This window comes from Scatophagus argus, chromosome 7, assembly GCF_020382885.2.
Source record: "Scatophagus argus isolate fScaArg1 chromosome 7, fScaArg1.pri, whole genome shotgun sequence".
NCBI lineage: Eukaryota > Metazoa > Chordata > Actinopteri > Scatophagidae > Scatophagus > Scatophagus argus.
In genome coordinates this window covers 9,507,515-9,531,557 of record NC_058499.1, presented here as the reverse complement: position 1 = coordinate 9,531,557, position 24,043 = coordinate 9,507,515, and the positions used below count along the sequence as shown (strand labels likewise).

The window sequence follows — 24,043 nt, the reverse complement described above, 5'->3', positions numbered from 1 at the left end:
GGATGTGTGTTGAATCATTTCTAAAGCTCTTTGAGGCAAATTTGTGATTTCGGACTTTATTAACAAAGCTGACCAGACATGACTTTAGCTGTTCAACAAGTTAAGAGAATTTATTTCTTTCAGTCGAACAGTTTATGCACAGTTTACACACTGAAATGCAGTTGCATATTAAACTCTGATCAGGTCTGTAGACTACAGTAATTTACAAATTACTATGTTATTGGTAATCGCCCACTGATTTCCGGTATAGCAGCTCGGCCTATTGAGATGTTCTTCACTGTGCATCAGATATTTAAAGCAACAAAATAAGATGAATACAGGGAATACTAGTTACCAAAGGCCACTTTTAATAAGATCGCACTGAACGGCATCTGCTTCTACCACAGAACCTGGTAATTATGAAGAGATATTGATGACCGCAAGTCAGCTGCCAAATGAATTCAGATATTGATCCTGCGACCGTGCCTTTTGACAATGACCCTCCCGTCTCCCAGCCCTCATTCAATAGCAGCACAATGGACTCCAGCTGTGAGATCGGCCACGCTGCATCAGCAAAACACCCGTCCGTCAGTACAGGTAAATGCAGTCATCACATTCGGACTGAAATGTGTTGTGCCTTCCAAAGGATATTACACAAGTCTTTTTCTCAGCAATATGTATGAAAGGTTGTGTAATGATTTTAAGGGATTACTGCCACACACTTCAATATCCAATCAGACGAGGAGTGTGGAGTGTAATTATGTATTGATTAGAGCTAACTATTGATTTAATCATCTAAAGCCTCATAGTTGTAATTCAAGGCTCCAAACCAATTGTCAGGTTAATAGCATCGTGTGATGCGTCTACTCAATAGTTTAGATTTTTTAATTATTTTTTTTAATTATCATAATTATTTATCCTGCATCTAGTATTATGTACTTAAATGATCCTGTCTTCAGAAGGAAACACATCCATGTTGTAGTTTATTAGTCATGGGAAGTTGTTAACTAGTTCACTGACATTAAGTGTGTTCGGACAGCAGTTATTACCATGTGTGAGGTGGTAAACACATTCAAATTTAAAAAATGTTCTCTGCAAAGTCACAAAACCTCAACTGATGATTTTAGTTGATGGAAAAGGACGGCAAGATGTCAACGTCTCAAGTAAACAAAACATGACTTATCCGTATTGCTGCCTCATATATCAATATCCAAAACTATAGAGGTAGTTTTGGATATTGATATACATTGATATACATACAAACAAGAAATGTGACCCTGTATTGCTATTGAAATCTGTCACCAAATGTTGTGGTGTGGAGGTCAAATTGACCACCGGGCTCCACATGGCTTACGGTTAGGCTGTTTGGACACGATCAATAGGGTTAAGGTCATTAACATGTTATGAATAACACGAGGCCCTGGGAAAGCAGAGCAGGGGACCTGTCAACTTGGCTCTGATTGGCTGAAGCTTGTCTCTGGGAGAGGCCTCCCCTCCTCCAGACCTCGGAGGTCATTTGAAGAGCTGATGACCTCTAACCCCATGCCAAGATGGTGATAGAAAGGTTTAGAGTTTGCTTAGACTTGACTTATTAAAATATTAAAAGTGCATGGTGAGCATAATGTTTGAAGAAATCAATACCAAGCTGGAGACAGCAGAATCAAAATGTTTGTACTGGAGACATCCCTATTAAATTAACCTATTCAGCTATTTATATCTATATGACTATTTGTTAACCATTAAGTCCTGAAAGATTACTTCTCATGATTTGAAGAATCTTTTTATTTACGGCAATAAATAAATTGCAAAAATCATCAGCGCATACACACTCAAGAACATTCTTTAAAAAAAGTTTATTGGCTTTTAAAACCACTTTAAAAATCTCACCAGTGAGTACTTTCCATTGAAAAAAGAAACAACGCGTTTGCAATATTAACAAGCTACTGTACATTAAGCAGTACACCAGACAACACCACAGAGGAGGGTTTTTTTTCTCTACTGGTAGAAATGGACAAGATAGTCAAACAGAGTTGGTTCTGGGTCAGTCAAAGGTAAAGAATCGAGAGTCACTGCTTGATGGAGCTCCTGTACTCATAAAGAGGTGCATTCCTTCATTCAAATTCAAATATCAGTGCCTTATTTTTGAAGAAAAGAAATAAGAGAAAATGTTAAATTTCTTCACAAATGCATTTTGCAAAAAAACAAGAATATGTAAGATCGACAGAAAACAGTCATCAACATAACATGTAGAACAACATTAACTTAGTAAACAGCACACAACAAAAGTAATGTAACTCAAGAAACTAGCACCGCCAGTCTGGTTAACAGAACCTGCCCAAATCACAGAAGACAGTGGTTACCAAGAATACAAAGTACAACAGAAGTCATCACACATGCGTGCGTACAATCATTTATCAACATAATGAGCATGTAGGTTTTTAAAAGGTTATTTAACTTTTTTCCCTCAATGCTTTATATTCTCATGTATGAGAATGAGTAAGAAATGTGTATCTCACTGAGATTAATGCACATTTTGCTACAAGACAATTAGTCATTCTCTGACAGGTAATTTCCCTACTCATCTTGTCATAAAAAATATTTTTTTTTCTTTTTTTTGTGGGCATCCATCATTACATTTGTCCATAAAGACGTGGCAAAGCCATGTGTCATAAAAATTTAGTGCAATAATGTGAACCTCCAAAGTTTGTTGAAACATGAGTAATCTTTTTTTTTTTTTCCAGTGTCTGCTGAAAGGCTTTGAGCGCAATGTCTGTCACAGAGATGTTTGCAACCAGCTAACAGTATCACAACTTTTTTTTTCTCAATATACCATGCTATTGATCCTGCTCAAAGCACACATCACTTCTGCAACCGCAGAGACCTATTATCTTTGAATAGAAAAAAGGTAAAATAAAATCAGCAAGCGAGACCAGACAGCATTACTTTTACGACACACTGAGCCAGAAATGTAACACACAACATACAGTATCTTGCCGACTATAGATCTGTTAAGCTTTTTTTTCCTTTTAAGATGGCACATACTTAGCTAGAATAATGGCCATAATATAGTGTCTTGATACATCAAATCTCTATGTATCTATCCTATTTACAGATGGAGCTTAAACATGACTTATACAACATTGACAATAGCCAAAAACTCAAGCAAGCATCCTACTGTATCACATAGCCTACCTGGCTAGCAGTGATGGTTTCAACATGCTTTCAGGTCCAAGGTTACCTATTAAACATAGGACAGTGACCATTTCACAAATTTACATACTGTACATAAGAATTATGCAACTTAATCCTTTTCCTCAAATGCAATATAACTCTTTTATATCTCTGAGGCTGCCCGTTTCCCGTTGTTGTTAATGTTTACTAGGAGTGTCTCTATGTGTAATAATCTCTTATCTTATTCAAACAGATCATCTTTGGTATGGAAATAAGGCTGGATTCTCCACAAACATAATTTAATTTCCTCGATCTCCAGATGACATCAGAACATACAAGTCAGCCTCTAGCCTTCTGTGTAACGAAGCCTTCTCCATACCATTGATATCCTTATCCAAGCTGGGAGTATAACATGCCAAAAAAAAAAAAAAATAAAAAAACAAAACAAACAAACAAACAAAAAAAAACCCCAACCAAAATCTCATGACTGAAAGTGTGCCTGCCTTGATTTTGATTTTCATGAAATGACAACACATCAAATTCTTCTGAATCCATTACTTTTAAGGGCACACACAGTGTAGTTGTTAACCTGTACAATACACATCTATATCGTAACACTGCAGAACAAAAACAATAAGAAAGAGTGCTGAAAATATCAGAGTAACAGCTGCCTTGATATGATGAAGCTCTGGATGGTTCCGAAGATTCTTGACATTATACTATATACAGTCTCTCTACAGATGGCATAAGGCCTTGGACTTTGGGAATAAGGCAGCCAGTTGTTGATTCCTTTCAATGTATAGTCCACAGTGGCCTGAATTCCCATCTTCTCCACACTGATTCATCTACTCCCTTTATAAGATATTAAACAGTACAAGAAGTATAGGCTTAAAAAAATTTCTCTCTTGGACAATGCTCAGATGTGAATCAGTTTTCCACTGATTTGGTATATGATAAAGTATAAAGATTATGTCAAAATTCAGCACCTGGCAGCATAAGATGCCGCCCTTTTAAATATTCAGATATGGCAGGCAAATTTACTACAACTCTTATGTGCATATACTACAATTCCAATATTGTCTTCATTTGGTTGAACTTAAAACTGCACAAACTGAAAATAGCATACAACAGCATTCGTTTTTGGTCTTTTGTGCCAAATTTCCTTACATTATGTGTTTGTTAAATACAAATATTGCATTATAGGTGGGTTATAACATGGAAGGTTATGTTTCTCTTAATGCTCATACCATACAAACCTGTTATTTGCAAGTGCATGCTGCAACCGAGTAATCACATTTGTTTTTCCTTGAAATGTGTACATGTCTAATTTCAGATGAGGGAGAAAAGTGGTTAAGCACTGAACCTCTGGGTGACAAATGAAAAAGGAGAGAAGTAACTAAACGTCAGTAGGAGAGATTTTCTGGTAAGCCTGGCACTTTTAACAGAACAAATGGCAAAGTCCAGACAAATCCCAACAACCTATACTTTAAAAACAGATATACTACATACGCACCAAACGAACAACAGAGAACGGAAATCATATCAGGATAAAAGATAACATCAGCCCAGCATCTCTACTGTAGTAGGCTGGTCTTTGCTTTCTAGCCAGTCAAAACCAGAGTTCACAGTATCACTGCATATCTGCTGAAAAAGCGGGTCGTTCTTCAGTTCTTCCAGTGTTGAGTCTTCATATTGTTCCTGCTGTTGATTGGGGTCAAATAGCAGGTTGGTGTCCAACGTGTTAAGATCAGTGATGCTACTGGACAGATCTGAGGTCAGTCTGATGTCATTTGAGAAGTCGGACGCCACGGCATTGAGCTCCGAAGCTACCTGACCCACCAACTGGGAGCTGGGGTTGAGGCCATCATCCCCCAACAAGTCCTTGACAGTGTTGTTGAAATCCAGCTGCTGTTGCTCATCCTCCACCTCCTGCTGCTGTGTGCTCTGGAGGAGGAGCTGTGGTTGTGTCTGCACAGGGTTCTCCTGGAGCTGCTGCTGCTGGTCTTGATCACTAGGACCCACTTGTGCTTGGCTGTCCCCTGTGGAGAAACTCACCTGTTCTCCACTGCCAGTGGTGAGGTAGCCATGCTGCTGGAGCTCAAAGGCAGCAGGACTAGAACTGACAGGCAACTGAGTCTGGTGAGCATTTCCACCAGCAAAGCCAGGAGTGGTCTCCAGGATCTGTGTGAGGTTCATACGGGCCGTGTAGTTAGACGGGAGGTTGTTCATGCCCAGGCCTCGAACAGAATCGTCCCCATCAGCTTCCATCTTGCTGAGAAGAACATTGGTGATTTTGGCCGTGTTGCTCTGACCCTGCACTGGGAGCATCTCACTCTGCATCATGATATTCAGAGGCACAGACTGGCTACGTTGGACCATACTGTGGACAGAGTTGACCGGCTGGCTGTTGGACAGGATGCTGAGCACCTCGGATGTGATGGGTGAGTTAAAGGGTGAAACCACGGCTCTGGTGGTGGTGGTGGTATTTGTGGTGGTGGTTGGAGGGCCGGTGTTGCCGCTGAAGTTTCTCTGGCGCACTGCAGGGCTAACACTGCGGCAACGGAAAGTACTGGATGCAGATGAGGTTGATGCCTTGTTATCTAATGGTGCAGGCACAGCAAAACTCTCCTGTTTAGTTGGAGTAGTTACACCTGTTAGCAGCTGCTGCGGCTGTTGCTGCTGCTGCTGTTGCTGTGGCTGGGGCTGTTGCTGTGGCTGTTGTTGCTGCACTGGGGAGATGGGGGTCAGGCGGCCAAATTGAGCAGCATCCTGTCTTGGCTGAGCCTGAAATGACTGGCCGGGAATTGCAAAGGCATGTGGCTTACGAAACTGGTCATCTACCAGGTCTTGGTAGCTGGGTAGAATGCCAATGCTATGGTTGGACAAAGGACTTGCAGAGTTGCTGTTGTAACGGTTGTTGATCCACTCCAGTTTGGCCTTGTCAGGGTGTGTTGCCATTGGCCTCTGCATGGGTTTGACAGGGCTGCTGGACACAATGCTAGCGTCATGATAACCCGTGATGCTTGAGTTTATGGGAGTGAACGCAAAAGGATTTCTGCACTCCACCGGGCTCGGGGGAACGCTGCTGCTGCAGTTTGACAGTGGTGTGCTGATGGGGGTGTGGCGACCCATGGCTCCATCCACAGGAGTGATGGGAGCCATGCGGGAGCAGGGGCTCTCTCTTGTCATACTGTGCCCAAGCGTCATTTCAGAGGTGGGGGTGGGTGTCGGGGTTGGAGTTGGAGTTGGAGTGGGAGTTTGGACCGGAGTGGTACTGCTGTGGGCAGAGTGGTAGAAGGTAGTGCCAGCCTGGTGAGCATTTAAGATAGAGCCTTGACTGCTGGCTGACTGGCCTTGTAAAGACACGTCAACACAGCTACTAAACAGACCCTTCAGCTTCATCTGCTCCTCCATTTGGACAAGCTCCTCCACAATGCTGTCCTGGGTCATGTCATCATCATTGAATGGAAAATAGTCCATGTTGGGCTGAGAACCAGCAAAGTCAACCATCTCCTGCGTGAGGGTGAGCTGACCTGAAGCCTCAGTGGGTTGAGCTATGATGGAAAGTTGGTCAGTAGGGGCTTGTTTGTGTTCTGTTGATATCTGCTGAGCAAATGCCTGCTTCCGAAGCTCATCAAGCTGTCCCTCCTCCCATATTGTGCTCTTTAAGTCACTCATCACAGAGGCTTCGTGTGCTCCTGAGTTGGCCGGTATGGCACGAGGGTCGCCGGTGATCTGCTGTAGCAGCGCCTGATCAGACGTGTCGTTTCCAGCTGCTCCAGTGCTGGTATCAGTGCTGAGCGAATGATCTTCGTGTTTCACCAACAAGGCCTGGGGTTTGACAACAGTCTGGGAGCCCTCAGTGTGCGTGATGGGCGAGTCGGAGAGTGCAAGGATCTGTGTCGGCCCTAGGGAGGTGTGTTTCACAGTCACTTTGCAAGGGGCACTCTCTGGTCTGGCAGGAGTTCCCGGTCTGGGGATCCTCTTCACCGCAGCACTGACTCCAACTTTGGGATTGTCAACTACAGCCAGTGGCTGCTGAGAGATAAACACCCTCTTCACAGGAATCGCATGGGACTCCCCACTTGAGCCTGTGCGCTTTCTGGGGCTCTTAGCGTCTGAGCAAGGATCCTTCGATGTTGGGGTAACAGCGGAGGAGTCATTGGATGACATGTTGCCATTGGAGTTCTGATTATCAACAGTCAAGTACAAAGTATTGTCATGGCAGTTACTGTTATTGCTGTCCTGAGTCCCAGCTACAGCTGCTGAAGTGGGAGGGGATGCGGGGTCATTTTTTACTCTTACACCTTTGTCTAGCCCTGGTGAACACTTAACAAGGAAGCTTGGCTCACTGGCAGCCCTGAACTTGGCCACTCTGTCCTCTTTGGCCCCGACAGCTGTTTTCTCCATTCCAGGGGTGGAGTTATTGTCACTACCAGCTTCAGACACAACTTTGGTGTCAGTGGAGAGGGTTGAGGTGGAGACTGGGGCACTGGGTCTGATTGCAGGAGACTGAGGGGCGGCTGTACTCACACCTTGTGGCTGCTGGGAATCGTCCGAAGCAGCTGTGGTACTCACGCCGGCTGAGGCAGGACGCACGGTTGTACTGCTGCTGCTGGGGGCCAGAGCGATGGCCGTCATCTTCACCACGTTGACTGAGCTGACATGGGGAGTGGGCATCACAGTTTTAATGGGACTGTTGGTGATGAGCAGAGTGGGGGGTGAGCGCAGCGTGATGGCACTGGTGGCAGAGGGCTTGGGCAGAATTTGGGCATAACGTGTACCGTGTCGTGCCAGCCGGTCACCCACAGGACTGGCTGAGATATTCTGGGGAGGCTTGGGGGACTGTTTAAGAGACTGGGTGACCACTTGGAAGTTCACAGGCAACACTTTCCCCTCTGCTGTCCCCACAGGACTAGGTGAGGTCATCAACTGCCTGCTTCTCTGTACCTGGGAGAAGAACAGCGAGATTATGAAATTACATTAAGGGACCTTTATCAATAACACATCTGAGTACAATTAGTGAGAAAAATTGCGCCACATACCGTGACTGGGCTGGGGACAGCAGCTACTACAATGCCTATGGCAGGCTGAGGGGAGAGCAGAGCAGGGCTGCCACAGGGGATGGTGGGGCCTGGGGTACTGGCCTCTGTTCTCTTCATCTGGGTCTCATTGGGCAGGGGTGAGTGAAGCTTCTGCTCCTGCTGCTTCTTCTGGATCTTGCGCTGCAGTTGCTGCTTTGCATCAACAGAGGGAGAGGGCAGGGTCTTCACCTGGGGCTGGAAAGAGTTTGCCTCAGCCGTGGGCACAAACGCAGACGCCGGAGTTGGCGTCTTCATTCCTGTGAAAAGAAGAAAAAAAAAAGAGAAAAGCTCTTCAAATGAGGGGCAGCCAATGATGGGAGTGTCAGAGGTATTGGACATCCAGTGGCACGCACAAGCAAGGAAAGTATTATGAACAGGGTTATCAAGCAATTCAAACTTGCAAATAGGTTTGAAACTGAAAGCCTTAATTGCTACTGGAGAATTCTTGTGAAGTGTTCCTTTTGATTTCAGGTACGGGTTAACCCTGCCCTCGCCATTTTGGGAGACGCATGTAGGAACTCAAGAATATTTGCTATAGATGAACATTTTTAAACTTTTAGGGTGTATGTAAACCACGTGTAAACCATGACATCTAGAAGTGATCATGACAAGGCAAGTAATCACCATGTAAACAACAAATTGCATTTTCGAAAGGCATTAGCTTGAGCCTGTAATGCTGCCAACCTTGATGTGCAAGTTTAGGAACATAGACTACAGTAAATGTACCAGCGTTTCAGAGGACACTCTTACCTGTGGGTGTTCCGGTCATAACAGTGAGTGCAGCCATGGACTTAGTACCAATGTAGTGGCTATTGAGCAGGAAGCGGGCCAGGTCCTCCACGTTGTCAAACTGACGACTCAGGACCTTTTGGGCCCACTCACACACCAGTCCGCACGCTGCAGATCTCATTTCATCTTCAGCGCTCGGGGACTGGCCTGTCGCCTCCATCAGCTCACACTGCAGTCAGACAGAGCAGAGCAGCAGGTGGATGAGCAGCAGACTAGTCAGAAAAGTCCGACTAGACATTTAATGTACGTTGTTTTTTTGTTTGTTTGCTTGTTTTTTATTGAAGTGTCACTTACCCCATCACCGGATTTCTGCAGATCCAGGTTGGGTAAGGATGGCATGTGAACAAAAGCTTTCTTCCTTAACCCGCTATAACAGTATGTGAGGAAGAGTTAAGGTGTATGAAACATTGTGACCGGATGTGGAAATGTAGATAATATGCTGAAATTCTCTGAAAAATCTGCCAGAAATCGTAACCCTACTGCTTTTCTACCCTAAAACCAGTGCATATACACAGTTTTCTTTAAACACAGGTAAACTCATTAGAGATAGCCAGCTGACTCCTTTCCTGTTGCCCGTAAACGAGGTTGTTCAACATCGCTAACCTCACCTCATCAAACTGCACTCAGTTTTAAAAGTTTTAAAAGTCTCAATCAATAACATTCTGAATTAAAACACTTTTTCCAGCGCTGATGATGGAAACAGAGTGAGTGATCTCATTTCCTTCCCATCTCTGTTGAGAACTGCGCACGTGCAGATCAACGGATGATGACATGGATGCCAGTGATGACATTACGGTGGTTACTTTTGACATCATTTACATCTTTCAGTCTCTCACTGTAGACTGAATGAGATACAAGTGCTGCTTGAAGGAACACTGATGGAAAAGTATTTATGAGTAAACATCCTCAACTTCAACAAGTGTCATTAAATTGTGCCAGAAAAGGGGTGAATATTAGCGTGTCAACTCGAGTGTCATGTTTACATTGCAGCCAGTTGGAGCTGAAGCCTGCAGATCTGACGTAGGAATGAATGCTAATCTGATTAACAACAAAGATTTACGCTATCATTTCTTTTTAATCTGGCTGAAGCAATCGTCAGGCAAAATCTGTTTTAGAAGAAACTTAAAGACTACTTGAACTTTTCGTTATTTCAGAGGATTGGATTCGTCAGTGGTACACGGTGCTTTTGTCCCTTTTTCTATGCATCAGTCATGTTATATATAATACAAACAACATCTGACCAAATCGTCCACTGTGCTCAAAGCACAACCATGAATTCACACTGCAAGCAACATGGGTGATAAGTCACAAGATCGCATCTAAATCACAAGAGCACATCTAAATAAAAGCACAGAAAGACTGATGACACGTTAATCAGAATCAAAGGATATTTGGATTTGCCCCTCATGCCCAGTCGACGTGCCTTCATGTTGGGAAAGACATTCTTCATGATCTTCCCAAAGTCGGCCGCACTCAGAGGATTGTAGCCGAGATTGTCACAATAACTCCTGTAAGAGAAGACAAGCCACCATAAGATTATAAGGTAATAGATATTGCATATTGGTACCCTAACCACCTCCCCTGACCCCACACACTCACTTGTACTCATCATACACCTCTTGCTTTGGGAGGGAAGTCTCTGGGTGCTCTTCTAGGTGATTCCGTATCCAGTTGAATGCATACATCTGCTGAGTGCGGCTTGATGACATGGAACTCTGATCACTGAAATTGGGACAGAAGCAAAATAACTCTAGTGAGGCAGCGTCCTCGACTTGTACGCATCATTTCTTGTTAAAACAGAAACTTTAATACCATAATCCAGGAGTGGAGGACCCCCTCTCATTCTCAGTCCAAATGGGCAGAATTGGGGGGGTTGGGGTGATGAATAGATATGGGGAAACAAATGAAACACAGACAGCTAGGTATAGCAAAAGTCTACATATATCAGTGCTTTGCTTCATAATGATAATCAATCGTACAGCTGAAAAATGAGTGATCATTTAGTGGCCAACGACCCCCATCCCCAACCCCACAAGCGACACAAAGCAAAACATAAAACTTGAAATTCAAGTAAATTTTTAGGAGCTATCTGCCTAATCTGTGTCTGCGTCGCAGCCTGCAGAGACTTGAATTTTTGACAAGCAATGAGACAACAGCGTCAATAATGTAATGAGAGCAGTAACAAAGCAGCCATGTGTGTGTGAGACGAAGGAAAACAAAACAAAAAAAAAAGGTCAAAGAGCAAAGTGGAAAACTTGAATAAAGTGTGCGTCTGTGAAATACCTTTTATCATTGCCACTGCTGGGACCAGAAGGCAACTTCAGGTAGAGGTAGAGCTTTTCGATGTCTGTAAACTTCTCCACATCTTGCTGTAAAACATAAAAACATCACAAGCACAAAAAAACAGGATTATTCATATAAAACAAAAAATTTAAAAAAATCTATAAATGTATACTTTGTGAGAGCATCAGAACACTCTTTCAAAATCTAATTGTTAAGCTCTCACAACTAGACTGACAGCAGACAAAACCGACATGCGTACACAGAAAATTTAGTCTATTTCGTCCAGAGTTTGGCACCCATTTGAAAACGCTACCAGTACGACCGTTGAACGCACAACCTTGTCATTATTGATTCCACCCCAACTGCTTCTCAATTGGTTTCTAAGAATGGATTCATCTTACCTCTTCTTTTTTCTACCTGCCTTTTTGTTGCTAGGGGAACCAATACTTGAATGAATGAGGTGAGAGCTGTCAGCCAATGAGCAGTGAATGAAAATGCTATTTACTACATTCCATTCCTGCAAGCATGAATGACCTGAGTCCTTCTCCGCTTATGCCAGGGTTGGATCTTTAAATTTCGCAAGGTGGTTTTCATTTTCATACACACTCACAGATACAAGAATCGTCTTGTCAAACCATCCTGCGGCTAAACAATGCAAGCACCGTGTTTATCTTGTGGGTTACAAAACAATGGCAAAACAGACATTTAAATCCCAAAATTGTAGGCTGTGATATTGTACCACTTTATGTTATGTGAATTGTTTTTACGCTAGTTTTTTTTCCACGCTTTTATTCTTGTTTGTGTTTACGTGTTATCCACATATTCAGAAAAAAATGCAGCCTTTGTACTTAATTAAAAAGGATAATAAATTTTGGGTTTGGCCAATATGACGACATCTTTTGTGGGACAACTGAAATTTGTCTCATGTCAAGAAATTTGGCCGTGGAGAGGTAAGCCATCCTTCCCTCTGGTTGCATTAGTCCACCATTTTGGTACAGTTGTGTTTGAGGCCTACACACCTCTCGCGTGTGTTAATTCAGAGCGAGTAAGAGCTTATAGTTGGGTGTTCGTCTGTGGCCTGGTCAGGGTTGGGCTGAAAATGACAGACTTAATCAGGCTTGCGCCAGGCCATGGCTGGAAGTTTGTGCCCATGCAGGGCTCTAAGATAAATGTGTCACATTTTTTTGTACATGCCAAAGCATATGCTCCTGTGTATAATCTGAACAAGTTAGATCTGCATGTCTTTAAATGCCAACATAATGAAAAATAGCATTGCTCAGATTTAGAAACAACCTTCAATATTCTTCAAATGCAGACGCTAATATCGCAAAATCCTGTTTTTGTGTCTATTGCTGTAATTATTAGGTGTGCATATTTAAGCACCACCATCTAAGCTAAGTGATTTATAATATAGTAATTTGACAACTAAGCCTCACCAGGCCGTACACATGAGAAATACATTTATGTATTCTTTCTCTGAAAAGCTCAGCTGCACACCCGTTCTTATGAGCCACTAATAAACAGCTGCATGTGCCCGCCTGACAACATGTAATAAAGCTGCAACAATTAGTCGATAAATCAATTAGTTTAATGAAAGAAAATTAGTTGCCAGCTAATCAAATGATCGTTTGTCATTTTTCAAGCGAAAATATCAAACATTTGCTGGTTCCAGCTTCTTAAATGTGAGGATTTGCTGCTTTTCTTGTCAGTTACAGTTGGGACTGTTGAGCTCTGGGAAACCGTGATGAGTATTTTTCCACATTATTTTTTTTGACATTTTATAGACTAAATGATTCATAGTGAAAATAATCAGCAGATTAATCGATGATGAAAGTAAGTGTGGGTTCCAGCCCGATTGTGTAAGAGGGTGGCAAAATGTTGGTTAATAGATAAGAAAGACTTGACTTTTACGGTACTCACCAATATGCTGTCCACTTTTGATTGTACAGATTTGCTGCAATGAGAGAGAGGACAAAAGTCATTAATGGGAGTAAATATGACTCAAACAGGTTTGATTTCAGCCCAAATAATATTAATATGCTAAATTAAGATACACATTCGTATGTGTAACTTACACAGCATCCACCTTTTCTTATTGGACACGTTATTGCGTGACAGATTTAATGCAAAACGGACTGAATGTGCCTCGAGGCCATCGATCGACTCACAATAAACCATGTTGAAAAGGTGACGACATGTTTTATTATTTGTTGCAAATGCATTCAAAATTTGCATCAGACCTTTTATTTGGTATTTTACAGCAGAAATTACAGCTTCAAGTCTTCTTCTTGACGTTTTCTCAGGTTCAAGCCCGAGCTTCCACTGGGCCATTCAAGGACAATCAGAGACTTACAGTCCTTGCAAGACTTTTGTCATACTGAATGGCATTCATCCTGCCCATCCCTGCTGCAAGTCTGTAGAGTGATGCTGCCACCACTTTGTTATGGTGCAGAAACGGTGTTAGCCAGGCAATGAACAGCACCCTGTGCCTGTTCTCTGAGGCCACAGGAGTCTCCCTGTCTAGTTAGAGAGTTTGGCTGGATGACCCGACTCTGGACAGAGTCCTGATGGTTCAACACGTCTTCTCTTTCACACTGATGGAGCCCACTGTGCTCCTTCTTACATTCAAAGCTTTCAAAATGGTTGCACAGCCTCGCCCAGATCTGTTCCTTTGATTTCACGGCTTTGTTTTCTGCTCTGGAAATCTTGTTGCCTTATTGTGACACCTTTCTATAATCAAAATCTAGATACTCATTCACTACTCCCGATTACACTGGACACCCACAGTTTGCTTTAGACTAAGCAGTAGATTGCTATAACTGACCCTGAGGAATTATGGTCATTTTTCGTTGTGACTGACAGGTGTAATGTCACACGAGTGTAAAACTTTGCATCTGTATAATGTAATGAATTGCCCCGAGAGATTTTTTTACTTTCTTCTTTGCTGTTGTTCCTTCTCAACTCGTCATGGTACGAAAAGCACAAGCGTTACCTGTGAGGTTAAGAATGACCCTGAAATTGAAGCAGCTAAAGGGAATTCAGCCATTATTCATTTTATTATTTATACTCATGTCAAGCTGTTTAAGGTAAAAAAAAAAAAAAAAAGAATATTAAGGACACAACAAAGTCCAGAAATATCAAATTCAGAATCTGGGCACACAGATAATATGGTGGGCAGTAAATACACACTCTGTGTCTATGCAAGTTGATAAGAGTTAAAAGAAATTACAGGAATGAATATCTGAAGGGCAATCAAAGCAGGTCCACCAAATGATGCATAGCAAGTATCCTGAACACTTAATATGACGTTTAATTTTTTTTCAGCGTTTATAACAAAATTACAAAAACCTCTAAAAGACGCTTGCACTTTGTTATTGTGGCCTATTGTGTGCGCATGCGAAAATACACTGAATCCGTTTCATAAAAACGACATCTACAGTGTTTCCAGAGCCCCCCCGCCCCAAAGTCAAGACATCTGAGCAGACATGTAATAAAATGTCACTTAACACAATTCACTGAACCCACCTGAAATGAATGAATACTAATAACTGCCCAAAGCCACTGCAGAAAACAAACATGTACGAACTGAGCTGCTATCAGATGAGCGTCTCCCATTGTCATTCGCATCATTCAATCAGTGTGTCTCTGTGGAGCTGGCTGCTTTGACACCTGTCATCCCGAGCATCAGTAACACCGGTGCGTTTGGTGTCATCTCTCACATGGCCTCCTACGGCTCGATGCTAATGATTAGAGCTACTACTGCCGTACGTAACCCGACGTTAACGTGTTATTAATGCATAAACAGGTAGCAGACAGCGTAGCCTTCCTAAGCTGCTATCGTCTTTCGAGTAAACGTTTTCGGTAAGCTAGGGAGCACTCGTGTGTTATTTTCAGCCGCTTTGTGTTGCACACACACAAACACACACGCACACATATACACACACACACACACATCCTCCCTGCCACTCCACAAGCTAGATACGCTAATTATGAGGCTACGGCTAGCGAAAAGGACAAGTGTAGCTTGCTTGGGGGGGTATCATTTCTATCCTTACCAAATTGAATTCTTTATTTTGAACTGTAACGCGTTAGCCTCGGGCCCCTGGAGTCCTGGCACCAACGCTGGAAGAGAGCCTAATCCCGAGGCAGGCTTCTGACCAGGTTGTTGTTGATCATCAGCCATCACGATGGAGGGGTGGTGGGGGAGCTTTAACAAGTAGGCCTCATCCCCGGCTGTGCAGTGCACCGGACCCACCGCTGCTGGAGCGGCTCAGTCAGCTAGGACAGTCCGCTGAATCCACCACAGGGCATGGCTACAAACACTGTGATCTGACCCTCGCAAAACACAAATGAAAACGAAAAAAAAACACCCGGGAATACAAAAGGCATTTCGCAGAGATGTCTCCGCTGCCGCAAATAGCACGCCTGCAGCAGCCAGCAGCAGCTACAGACGAGCTGCCTGCGTGAAGTTACGCACAGGTAGCAGAGACAAGCCCGGAAATACGGAGGGATTTGGCCTTCAAAATAAAAGCATGGCAATATATATACAGTTTTTAATGTTTGAGTCATAGTTTCACATTTAAATCAAGCGGGTCTGTCTTAAAACACAACTCACATGCTCAAATGAGAGGTTTGGTTGCTTTAATCATTTCTGCTTTTCATACCGGCCATCAGATAATCCCTTTCTAACATGCATACCAAGGAAAAAAATGATGGTCAAAATCTATGGTCCATGTGCATTTCAAATCCGAAGTTACAGTTCTTTTAGTACAGAAAACCCTCGATGTTTCCACAAACTGGTGTTTCCACGTGTAAAATAACATAAAGAAGGAATTTCATACTGAAAAAACTCCAACATAACCAGACTGCAGAACAGAACACTTGACTGTAAATACTGGCCCTATTACACATGGATCATTTAGTGGCTAGTATGAACAGGTAGAATGATTAGAACAAGCAAAAACTATTTGCATGTACACATGGGGACCCGATGGCTTTAATTTTTAAGACAAACTTGAAAGAGCATGAATATATCCATTTAGAAATACAGAGAAATGCAGGGGAGCAGGGTTGAGGTGTGAATGAGGTCCAGATAAAACTCCACAGGGGCCCTGGTATAATAAGTAAGGGCTGTGTGTCCCCACTTAATAAATGACTCCATCTTCGCCCTGTTATTTCCTTTAATTGTGGTGTCATATTTGGTTTTTTTTTTACCGACTTTTAATTTTAAAAAACGCGACGAGGATTTTAGTTTTTCATTGCTGTCACCTGTAACTTGACGCTGGTCTATGGGCTGTAGTTCCGTCGTAAGCCTGCAGGGGCGCTGCTGCAGGAAGCTGGTTGATCAGATAGTGACAATGACGGGTAAACAGCCAGGGTGATATCACTTCACCATGTAAACCGGTCGTTTACCAACGCGTGTGTTGATCTCCACATCTACAAATATGCTTCTATCGAGTGATAACATGATCAAACCGAGGAAATACTGAAACACCAGACAGACCACACCGACAGATTGTTCCAAGATTTTTCTTTGCTCATCACACATCCTACTATTTTTTCCTCCGGCTGAAATCTGAGACACAGCTGGCGGAAAAAATAACCTGGGAGGATGAAAGATATGGAGACTGTCTGTACCAGATATATAAATAAAACATTCAGTTATGTCACAGTAGTAAACCTGCTGTAAATGACATGCAAATCCATTGCACACATATTCAGTTAATGTGATCATAATTAGGCTGCTGTTTTTAACCTCATAATAATTAGCAGCCGTCTATATGGCCCCTTCGTGAAAATAAACATGTCAAAATGAAGAGGACTGATGCCACCAGGTCAAGAAAAACAAGACCCAAATAAATTCTTCCATCATGACTTATTTTATACTGCCATCTGTTGATAGAAACAAGTAATGTTACTCCACTGCTCCACTGACACCAGGGCAATGAAACATAATGCAAGACAGCAATAGACTCAGACACGCATGGGAAAGGCATGTATGTACATGTACGGGCCACAGTCACTTGGATGACCTGTTTAGTTAAAAACAAAAAACGGGAACAAGACAAAAATAGTGGAAATGTTGCCCTTTGCTCTTTGTTTGTTTGTAAGGGTTTGAAACTCTTCTGCTCCAGTTTAGTTTGTACATGTTTATTTAATGTCACCTGACCTGCTTACACACTAAGCACAGGTCACACACAGGCTACACACTGTTGGTACAAATGTTTTTCTATTTTGTAACCTGATGTTGTGACCCATGAAACAGAAAAGCCTCTCATTTTTGTAAGTAAAGTCAGCAATTCAACCTTACATCATGTAATGATGAAATACAAGAGATACAGGAAGTAGCAAAAAGTGAGCATTTAAAAATTTTGCAACCCATAAACATGTTTCAGGTGATAATTGTTCAGTTTGATTGAACTGTTGTCTTACAAGGACACGGGATTTGAGCGATAATATGAATATTACAGTATCACAGGATACATATTCAAATAATCCCAATTTAAATGTCACTCTTGTGTCATAAAGGAAGACTGTGGTGGTAAATTAAGAAAAGCAGGGCTAGTGAAGCTTCTTATGTCACCACATATCCTGTCCTGTCACATATAATAAAAATCCACGATTCACAAAAATGACAGCACAACAGAGTCAGTGACACCGTGGAGGGATGAGTGTTTTAACTCACACATTGTACATTAGCACTGCTGCACTGCCAGCTACGTGCTCTGCACACACCACACCCTTTGGGACTTTCCTCTTTTCTTCATATGGTTACTTAATTACTATCACACTACTACGTTTACTACACTGTTACAGCCATTACTCTTAAGTGACATGTCATTTTGATATTAATATCCATACAAATCAATTCTCTGATGCTGTAATCACAAACACTTCATCCGTCACTACAGACTAGACTGAGACTACTATCACTAAGACGTGTCTGTTATCCTTTCTTAATTATTATTATTGTTGTTGCTGCTATTCTTTGTGACAAGTAATTTCATCTGTCTTCTTGTGGGACATTAGGAAGCACTGGTGCAAGATGTTTCCATGGTGTTTTTTCAGTTTGGCAACATCTTCTCAGCATGTCCACACGGGGGCAGGACTGGATTATGTTATATCTGTACAGTATCTGTGCTTATCTAACCAGGTGGCCTCACTGAGATCAAGATTTCTTTTGCTAGAGGCCTGAGTAGAGTACAGCAGCAGAAACACACACGGTTTTACACACGCACTTCAAAGGCATCATGACCGGAGACACTCTGAGTGACAAAGCAAACGGTGACAGTGAATGTAGCATCTTGAACATCATCAATCGATTAAATGCACCTTTCGGTTGATTAGGCACAATACAAACTGCTTCATGTTTTGCATGCATTAAACATCTGTGCCTGCAGTCTGATAGCCTGCCACCATGTGGACACATGCAGAGCAACATGTGGTCCAAGACCCCCACAGGCCAACTAACTGAATAAAAGAGGTAAAACTAAGACTTGCAGAAGCTACTGCTACTGAAATACATTTAAAGGGTTTAAAATTTTCGGGCTTTGTGTTAATAAAACTTTCATATTTGAAAATGTTGGAGCAGCTGCCCTGTTCACTCCTGTGAGACTGAATCATGGAGTTTCTTCTTCACACATCTGTGTTTGGCTTGCAGACTGCAGATTGCTTGCACACTGAAACAAACGCTCCTCGTATTAACTTACGGTGGTCACTGAAAATGAGAAAAAAGGCAGACGGCCGCCTCTGGAGCCAGAGTTTGGTTTGTCCGGTCTACTGTAGAAACATGGCGACATTGAACATGGCAGCCCCCTGAAGTGCTCGTTCTGAGGTGACAAAAACACAACAGCTCTCGGTTTCTGTTGACATAGTGATGATTATGTTTCATTTCTGCCAATAGATAAGTTTCTCACAACGGACCTTTAAAAATGGAAACTGAACTGGAATAGAACAGAAGAAAAAACAATTTAAAGGTGTAAGATTATTTTGCCACCGGATAGTCTCTGAAATTGCAAAACTATTTTCTCATTCAGGCTTCTTAAATGGCAACTGGTTTAATTCTAATCAGATTTCCAATGTGTGATTTAAAGAAACGGATCTGTGCGTCAACATTTTGACACTCTGGAACATTTCTCCCTCTTTCCATAAAGTACCATACACATCCATCAAAGCTTGTCATTTGCTGGCTTGTTAACAACACCGGGGGTGAGGAGCTGTGACACTTCATCTAAATCTCAAGAAAATGTTGTTTCCTTGTTAGTCATTGTTTTCTCACTCTATTTTTGACCTTTGGTTGCTGGCTATTCTGGACTGATTTATTTTACTGTCAATCTCCTGTCACTTCTGATTTGGACTGGAAGGTCTCATCTCAGCACTCTTTGCCCTTGCTCATTCTTCCGAATGTTATGATTTGCACAACACTCCCTCCAAAGTCGCTGCCATTTTTTGTGCCATGGTGACAATTTACAACATCTCATCAATGCAGCCTACTTAGTCCCGAGTCGTGTCTCTTGTTTTTACTTTATTATTCATGTTTTACAGTAAATACAGCTTTTGATAGGATATATGTTACACTGTCACACTGCGCTGTGCCATATTTATACATACTTATTTTGTAGATATTTGAAATGTACAAATAGACATCAATATAAAGCAAAATATATGACAACAAAGGTGTCAAGAACGATCCAGCATTGACAAACAGCAGGAGCCAAACAACATTGTATTTTTTGAGATCATTTTGTTTCAAGAGAAAGCTAATATTCTGTACCTTTTGCTGTGTGTTGTAGCTTAAAATATACGGAACATGACCAGACACTGAAGCACACGTACTGCCCTCATACACCTAATTTTATACGTTTTAAAGTTTTGATTTCACAACACATTTCCAGGTCACACAGTAAACTGGCAGTGACCTAAAGCCACCCGTCTTCTCCTCGGCGGTTATGGTGAATGTGGGACAGCGAGGTCACTGTGGTGTAGAGGTCATTGAGTCTGGCTCTCACGTGCACCGTGAAGCCTTGGCTGCTCCAATCCTCTTACAACCCCCCACTTCTTACAGCACTCAGGCCAGACTATAAGATCAGCTTGCTGTGGTCAAGTCTTATCCCAAAGAGGCAGTATCCTCAGCATAGAGTCACGCCAGCAGGTATCAAACACCACCACCAACCCACTTACCTCTGGGAGCATATTGGCCTGTTTGCTGTTAGGATGCATTCACTGACATGTCCCCTGAAGGGATTTTACAGATATTTGGTGTATGAATTGTTTTTGCATAAACAAAGAACTAGAAATTTTAAAAAAGGGAAAAAAAGATGGCAGACTTTTAGCTTGTGTTTACAACACTGGTAAACCAGGATTTGTTTGTCAGTTGGGTTTTTAAGCTCAGACATAATGCTGACACAGTCACATCATATGCTTAAAGTGCAGAATAAAACAAAATATTTTTGTGTGGTGTCATGAACATGACAGGATTAATCAATAATTTATCAGGCCATTAACAGAAGTTAAATGGGAACTATTCTGGCTATAATGTCATTGTTACCAATCAGGTTTTAATCAAAAATGCCAATCGTTTAATGGTCCCAGTTGTTAAATTGTGAAGATTTGCTGCGTTTTCAAAATAAATGAGAGAAAACTGAAGAGCTTTTGGTGGTGGTGGTGTGGGGGGGTCCCAATTTAAATACATCATATGAAACAATAATTCTTTGTATTTCTGGTATTGTACAGACAGAAAACAATCTACAGAAGAATGAATAATGAAAATGATCATTAGTTTACATAAAGTGTAAAAACCTAAATGTTAGGATAGTGCCCTGTAACGCTGCTAAAGACAAACACATCTCCTGTGTGTCTGCAGTCAAGGAGAAATTTTAATCATCTGACTCCTAAAATAACACTGATGAGTAGATACTTTTGTTTACATTTTCTTTTGGTTTATCAGCTCAGTACAAGGGTGAAATACGGGAGTCCCTGGCTTTGACGTCACTTATACAACCTATCCCAGGCCAGGCTGTTATTACAGATTTTATACTGTGTGTGTGTTTTTTCTTCCTTTTTCTTGGCGTCCTGTGGAAGAGCGGATGGGAAATTCTGATGTCATCAACCTTGGCACAGCGGGACAGAGGAGCATGCAGACCCTCAGGGTGCCACGATTGGTGCCCATGTGTTTGTGCCCCGTAGATGGTGAAATAGATGGTGTGGTGCTGCCCGCCTGTGCTGCACCTGCGTCCCAGCATGCTGATTGATCAGTTTGGTCATGTGGAATGTCACCATCTGCTCCCCAGTCCCACTCACCCCTTCTTGTGTGAATGCCAATCACTGGCAGGAAGATAGTTATTTAAGCCATGTCAAATCAGGCGCATGACGATGAGCAATATGCCAACAACACTTGAGATGTGTGTTGCAAGCGTAATATGCACGACAGTAGATCTTACAGTAAAAGGACAACCATGGCTTCAGCCTGCAAAGGGGTACATGCTTTCTCTTTATCCTTATTGGTCGGCTATATCAGTATAGATTTTTTTTCTCCTTTATGTAATATAATCAGATTTCCTGCCCTGCACTAAAATATTGTGCAGAAATCCAATTTGATAACTGAGGGCTGCAATGATGGCGTGACTGCTTGAATGTGTTTTTATATGTTTCCACATAAAACTCCTCATTTCCCCTCTTTTATTTTGAGCGCGGCCCTTTATTTATTTCTCCTCAGTCCCCTTCACTTGCTCTTTTTTGGCCTCCTAATGGCCAGCAGCGTATCAGGGGGCCATCAGGAGTGACATTCTTCATTGTAGAGCGTCATAACCAATGACATTTCAACCATGGGAAAATAAAGATATGCAAATCTGAACTCATTAACATTTGCATTACCTGTTTGAATAATCGCAGTCCTGACAAGACTGCAATTAACAAAGATTGATGCAAAGTTCAGGGTTAGGGGACTGTATATATTTGCTCTTGGATCATTTACCCAAGATAGGTGTGTGTATGTGTGTGTGTGCATGCGCACACATGGGCTTTATGCATGCTTATTGCGTCAGATAGGAGAACTGATCTCTGTCAGAGGAAAAGGTCATCCTGTTACTTGCATTATTTGTAAAAATGCTTTATTTTGTACTCATAAGACACCTGCATTGTGAAATGATTCCTCTTTATGACCTAGATAGATAGATGGATAGATTCTTTTCTCGAGGGAAATTCAAGACCTGTATGTTAACTTAAGAATTATCTGAGAACAGACGCTATTCCTGAAGAAGAAGAAGGACTGGTCAACATATTATTGTTCAGTGAAAGAAACTGACCTCCTAACCCAGTTAGCACCAGCGTGGATAGTCAGGATTACACTTTGACTTTAAGGAAGCTGCACTGACTGCACAGCTGACCTTCAGTTAGCCTGAAACCAGGAGACAACATTTTGCTTTTCTGCACTCAGATTAGTTTTTGTTGCACTTTCTTCCCACAGTAAACATATGTCTTCTGATTATGATCCTGTTGCTTGAATAATAGTTTTCACTGTATTTAAAAAAATAAATAAATAAATCACTGACTGTGCATTAAACGTCACACACTGGGAAACCACAGCATACATTCTGTCAAAGACTTAAATAGACATCGAGGTTATGGAGAGATTCCAAAGCATTGTTAGTTACGCCACATTACACTCAGCCCCGTTTGGCTTCAATGTAAACACTGGATTGTTAGTAAGACAGTGTTTAAGGTAAAGACTTCGGGAATTATTTGATTGGATTCTTGTGAGGTCTAGTTAGGACCAAATACCATGCCAGAACAGCGTGGCACACTGCAGGTCGCAGCATCACGCCAACTGCAGTGTTTCTACTGCACAAAACACAACAGGGCAGCCCCTTGTGCTGTTTGTCTATTCTGGCTGTTGAAGTATTTTCACAGGAGCAGTTGATTGGCGAGACTTTCTAATGGCAGTTTGTGGAGAAATCATTCAGACTTGATAAATCTGAGAGGTCTTGTCACTGTCGGCATCAGCACCAGGGCAGCAGACAGTGGATTTTACCTCACAGGAAGTCTGACTGTTCAGGTGTTTTATGTTAGCAGATCACCCAGACAGGCTGTAATGTATAAATAACCTTTAACCCAGCCGCTGGAAGAACTTGCCACGCTACACGTGCTTACAAACTAAGACTTTGTTCTATTTGTAAAAGTAGGGCAGACAGGGGTGTGGTATCCTCTGTTTACTGGAAACCTCTACCTGTCTAACACGAGATAATCTTCGTGCCGTCATCACCGCTCTCTGGTCCAGAGGAGGGATTTCTGAGCTTGCTTGCATATGATTTAACATCAACATAGGATGTCATAGGAACAGCATGAGTGATGCCAAACAACAAAATGTAACCCACACTGGTGATGGCTGCTCTTTTTCTCTTTGCTTTGGTGTGGTCAAGGTGTTTGGTCATGCGTGGGTGGGGAATTCCCTGTTAATCCAAGTGTCAGTTATTTTCATGGTGCCATTTTACAGGCTTCTCAAAAGTCAACACACACTAGGCACTTAACAATATACACTAACCGTGTCTATTTTATAACTGAACTCTCTCTAATAAAGTACAAAAAAGAGGGATGCTCATAATAGTCTGGACCTGGCTTGTAGTACAGTAATAGCATCAACCCTTGGCCACCCCTCTCTGCCGCCTGGAATGGTCCAACCCTGATTTGCATAAGTTGTCTGCGGGTAGCTGCATGACCAGCAGGGGTAGGTTAGGGGGAAG

General features: G+C 42.2%; 1 protein-coding gene across 2 annotated transcripts; it reads right to left on the bottom strand.

Annotated features, from left to right (window-relative positions):
• Positions 1-1,813: 1,813 nt before the first annotated feature.
• LOC124061992 (DNA-binding protein RFX7) lies at positions 1,814-15,773 on the bottom strand. 2 transcript variants are annotated; one of them, XM_046394386.1, is made up of 10 exons: positions 15,362-15,773; positions 13,227-13,260; positions 11,307-11,392; positions 10,836-10,874; positions 10,623-10,745; positions 10,415-10,531; positions 9,318-9,402; positions 8,985-9,192; positions 8,196-8,491; positions 1,814-8,100 (listed from the first exon to the last, which is right to left on the bottom strand). In XM_046394386.1, exons 1-10 carry the CDS (start codon positions 15,487-15,489, stop codon positions 4,711-4,713), a joined length of 4,506 nt encoding a protein of 1,501 aa, XP_046250342.1. In that variant the 5' UTR covers positions 15,490-15,773; the 3' UTR covers positions 1,814-4,710. The 2 variants fall into 2 exon arrangements, with proteins under 2 accessions (XP_046250342.1, XP_046250343.1); XM_046394387.1 differs by lacking the exon at positions 10,836-10,874.
• Positions 15,774-24,043: the final 8,270 nt, after the last annotated feature.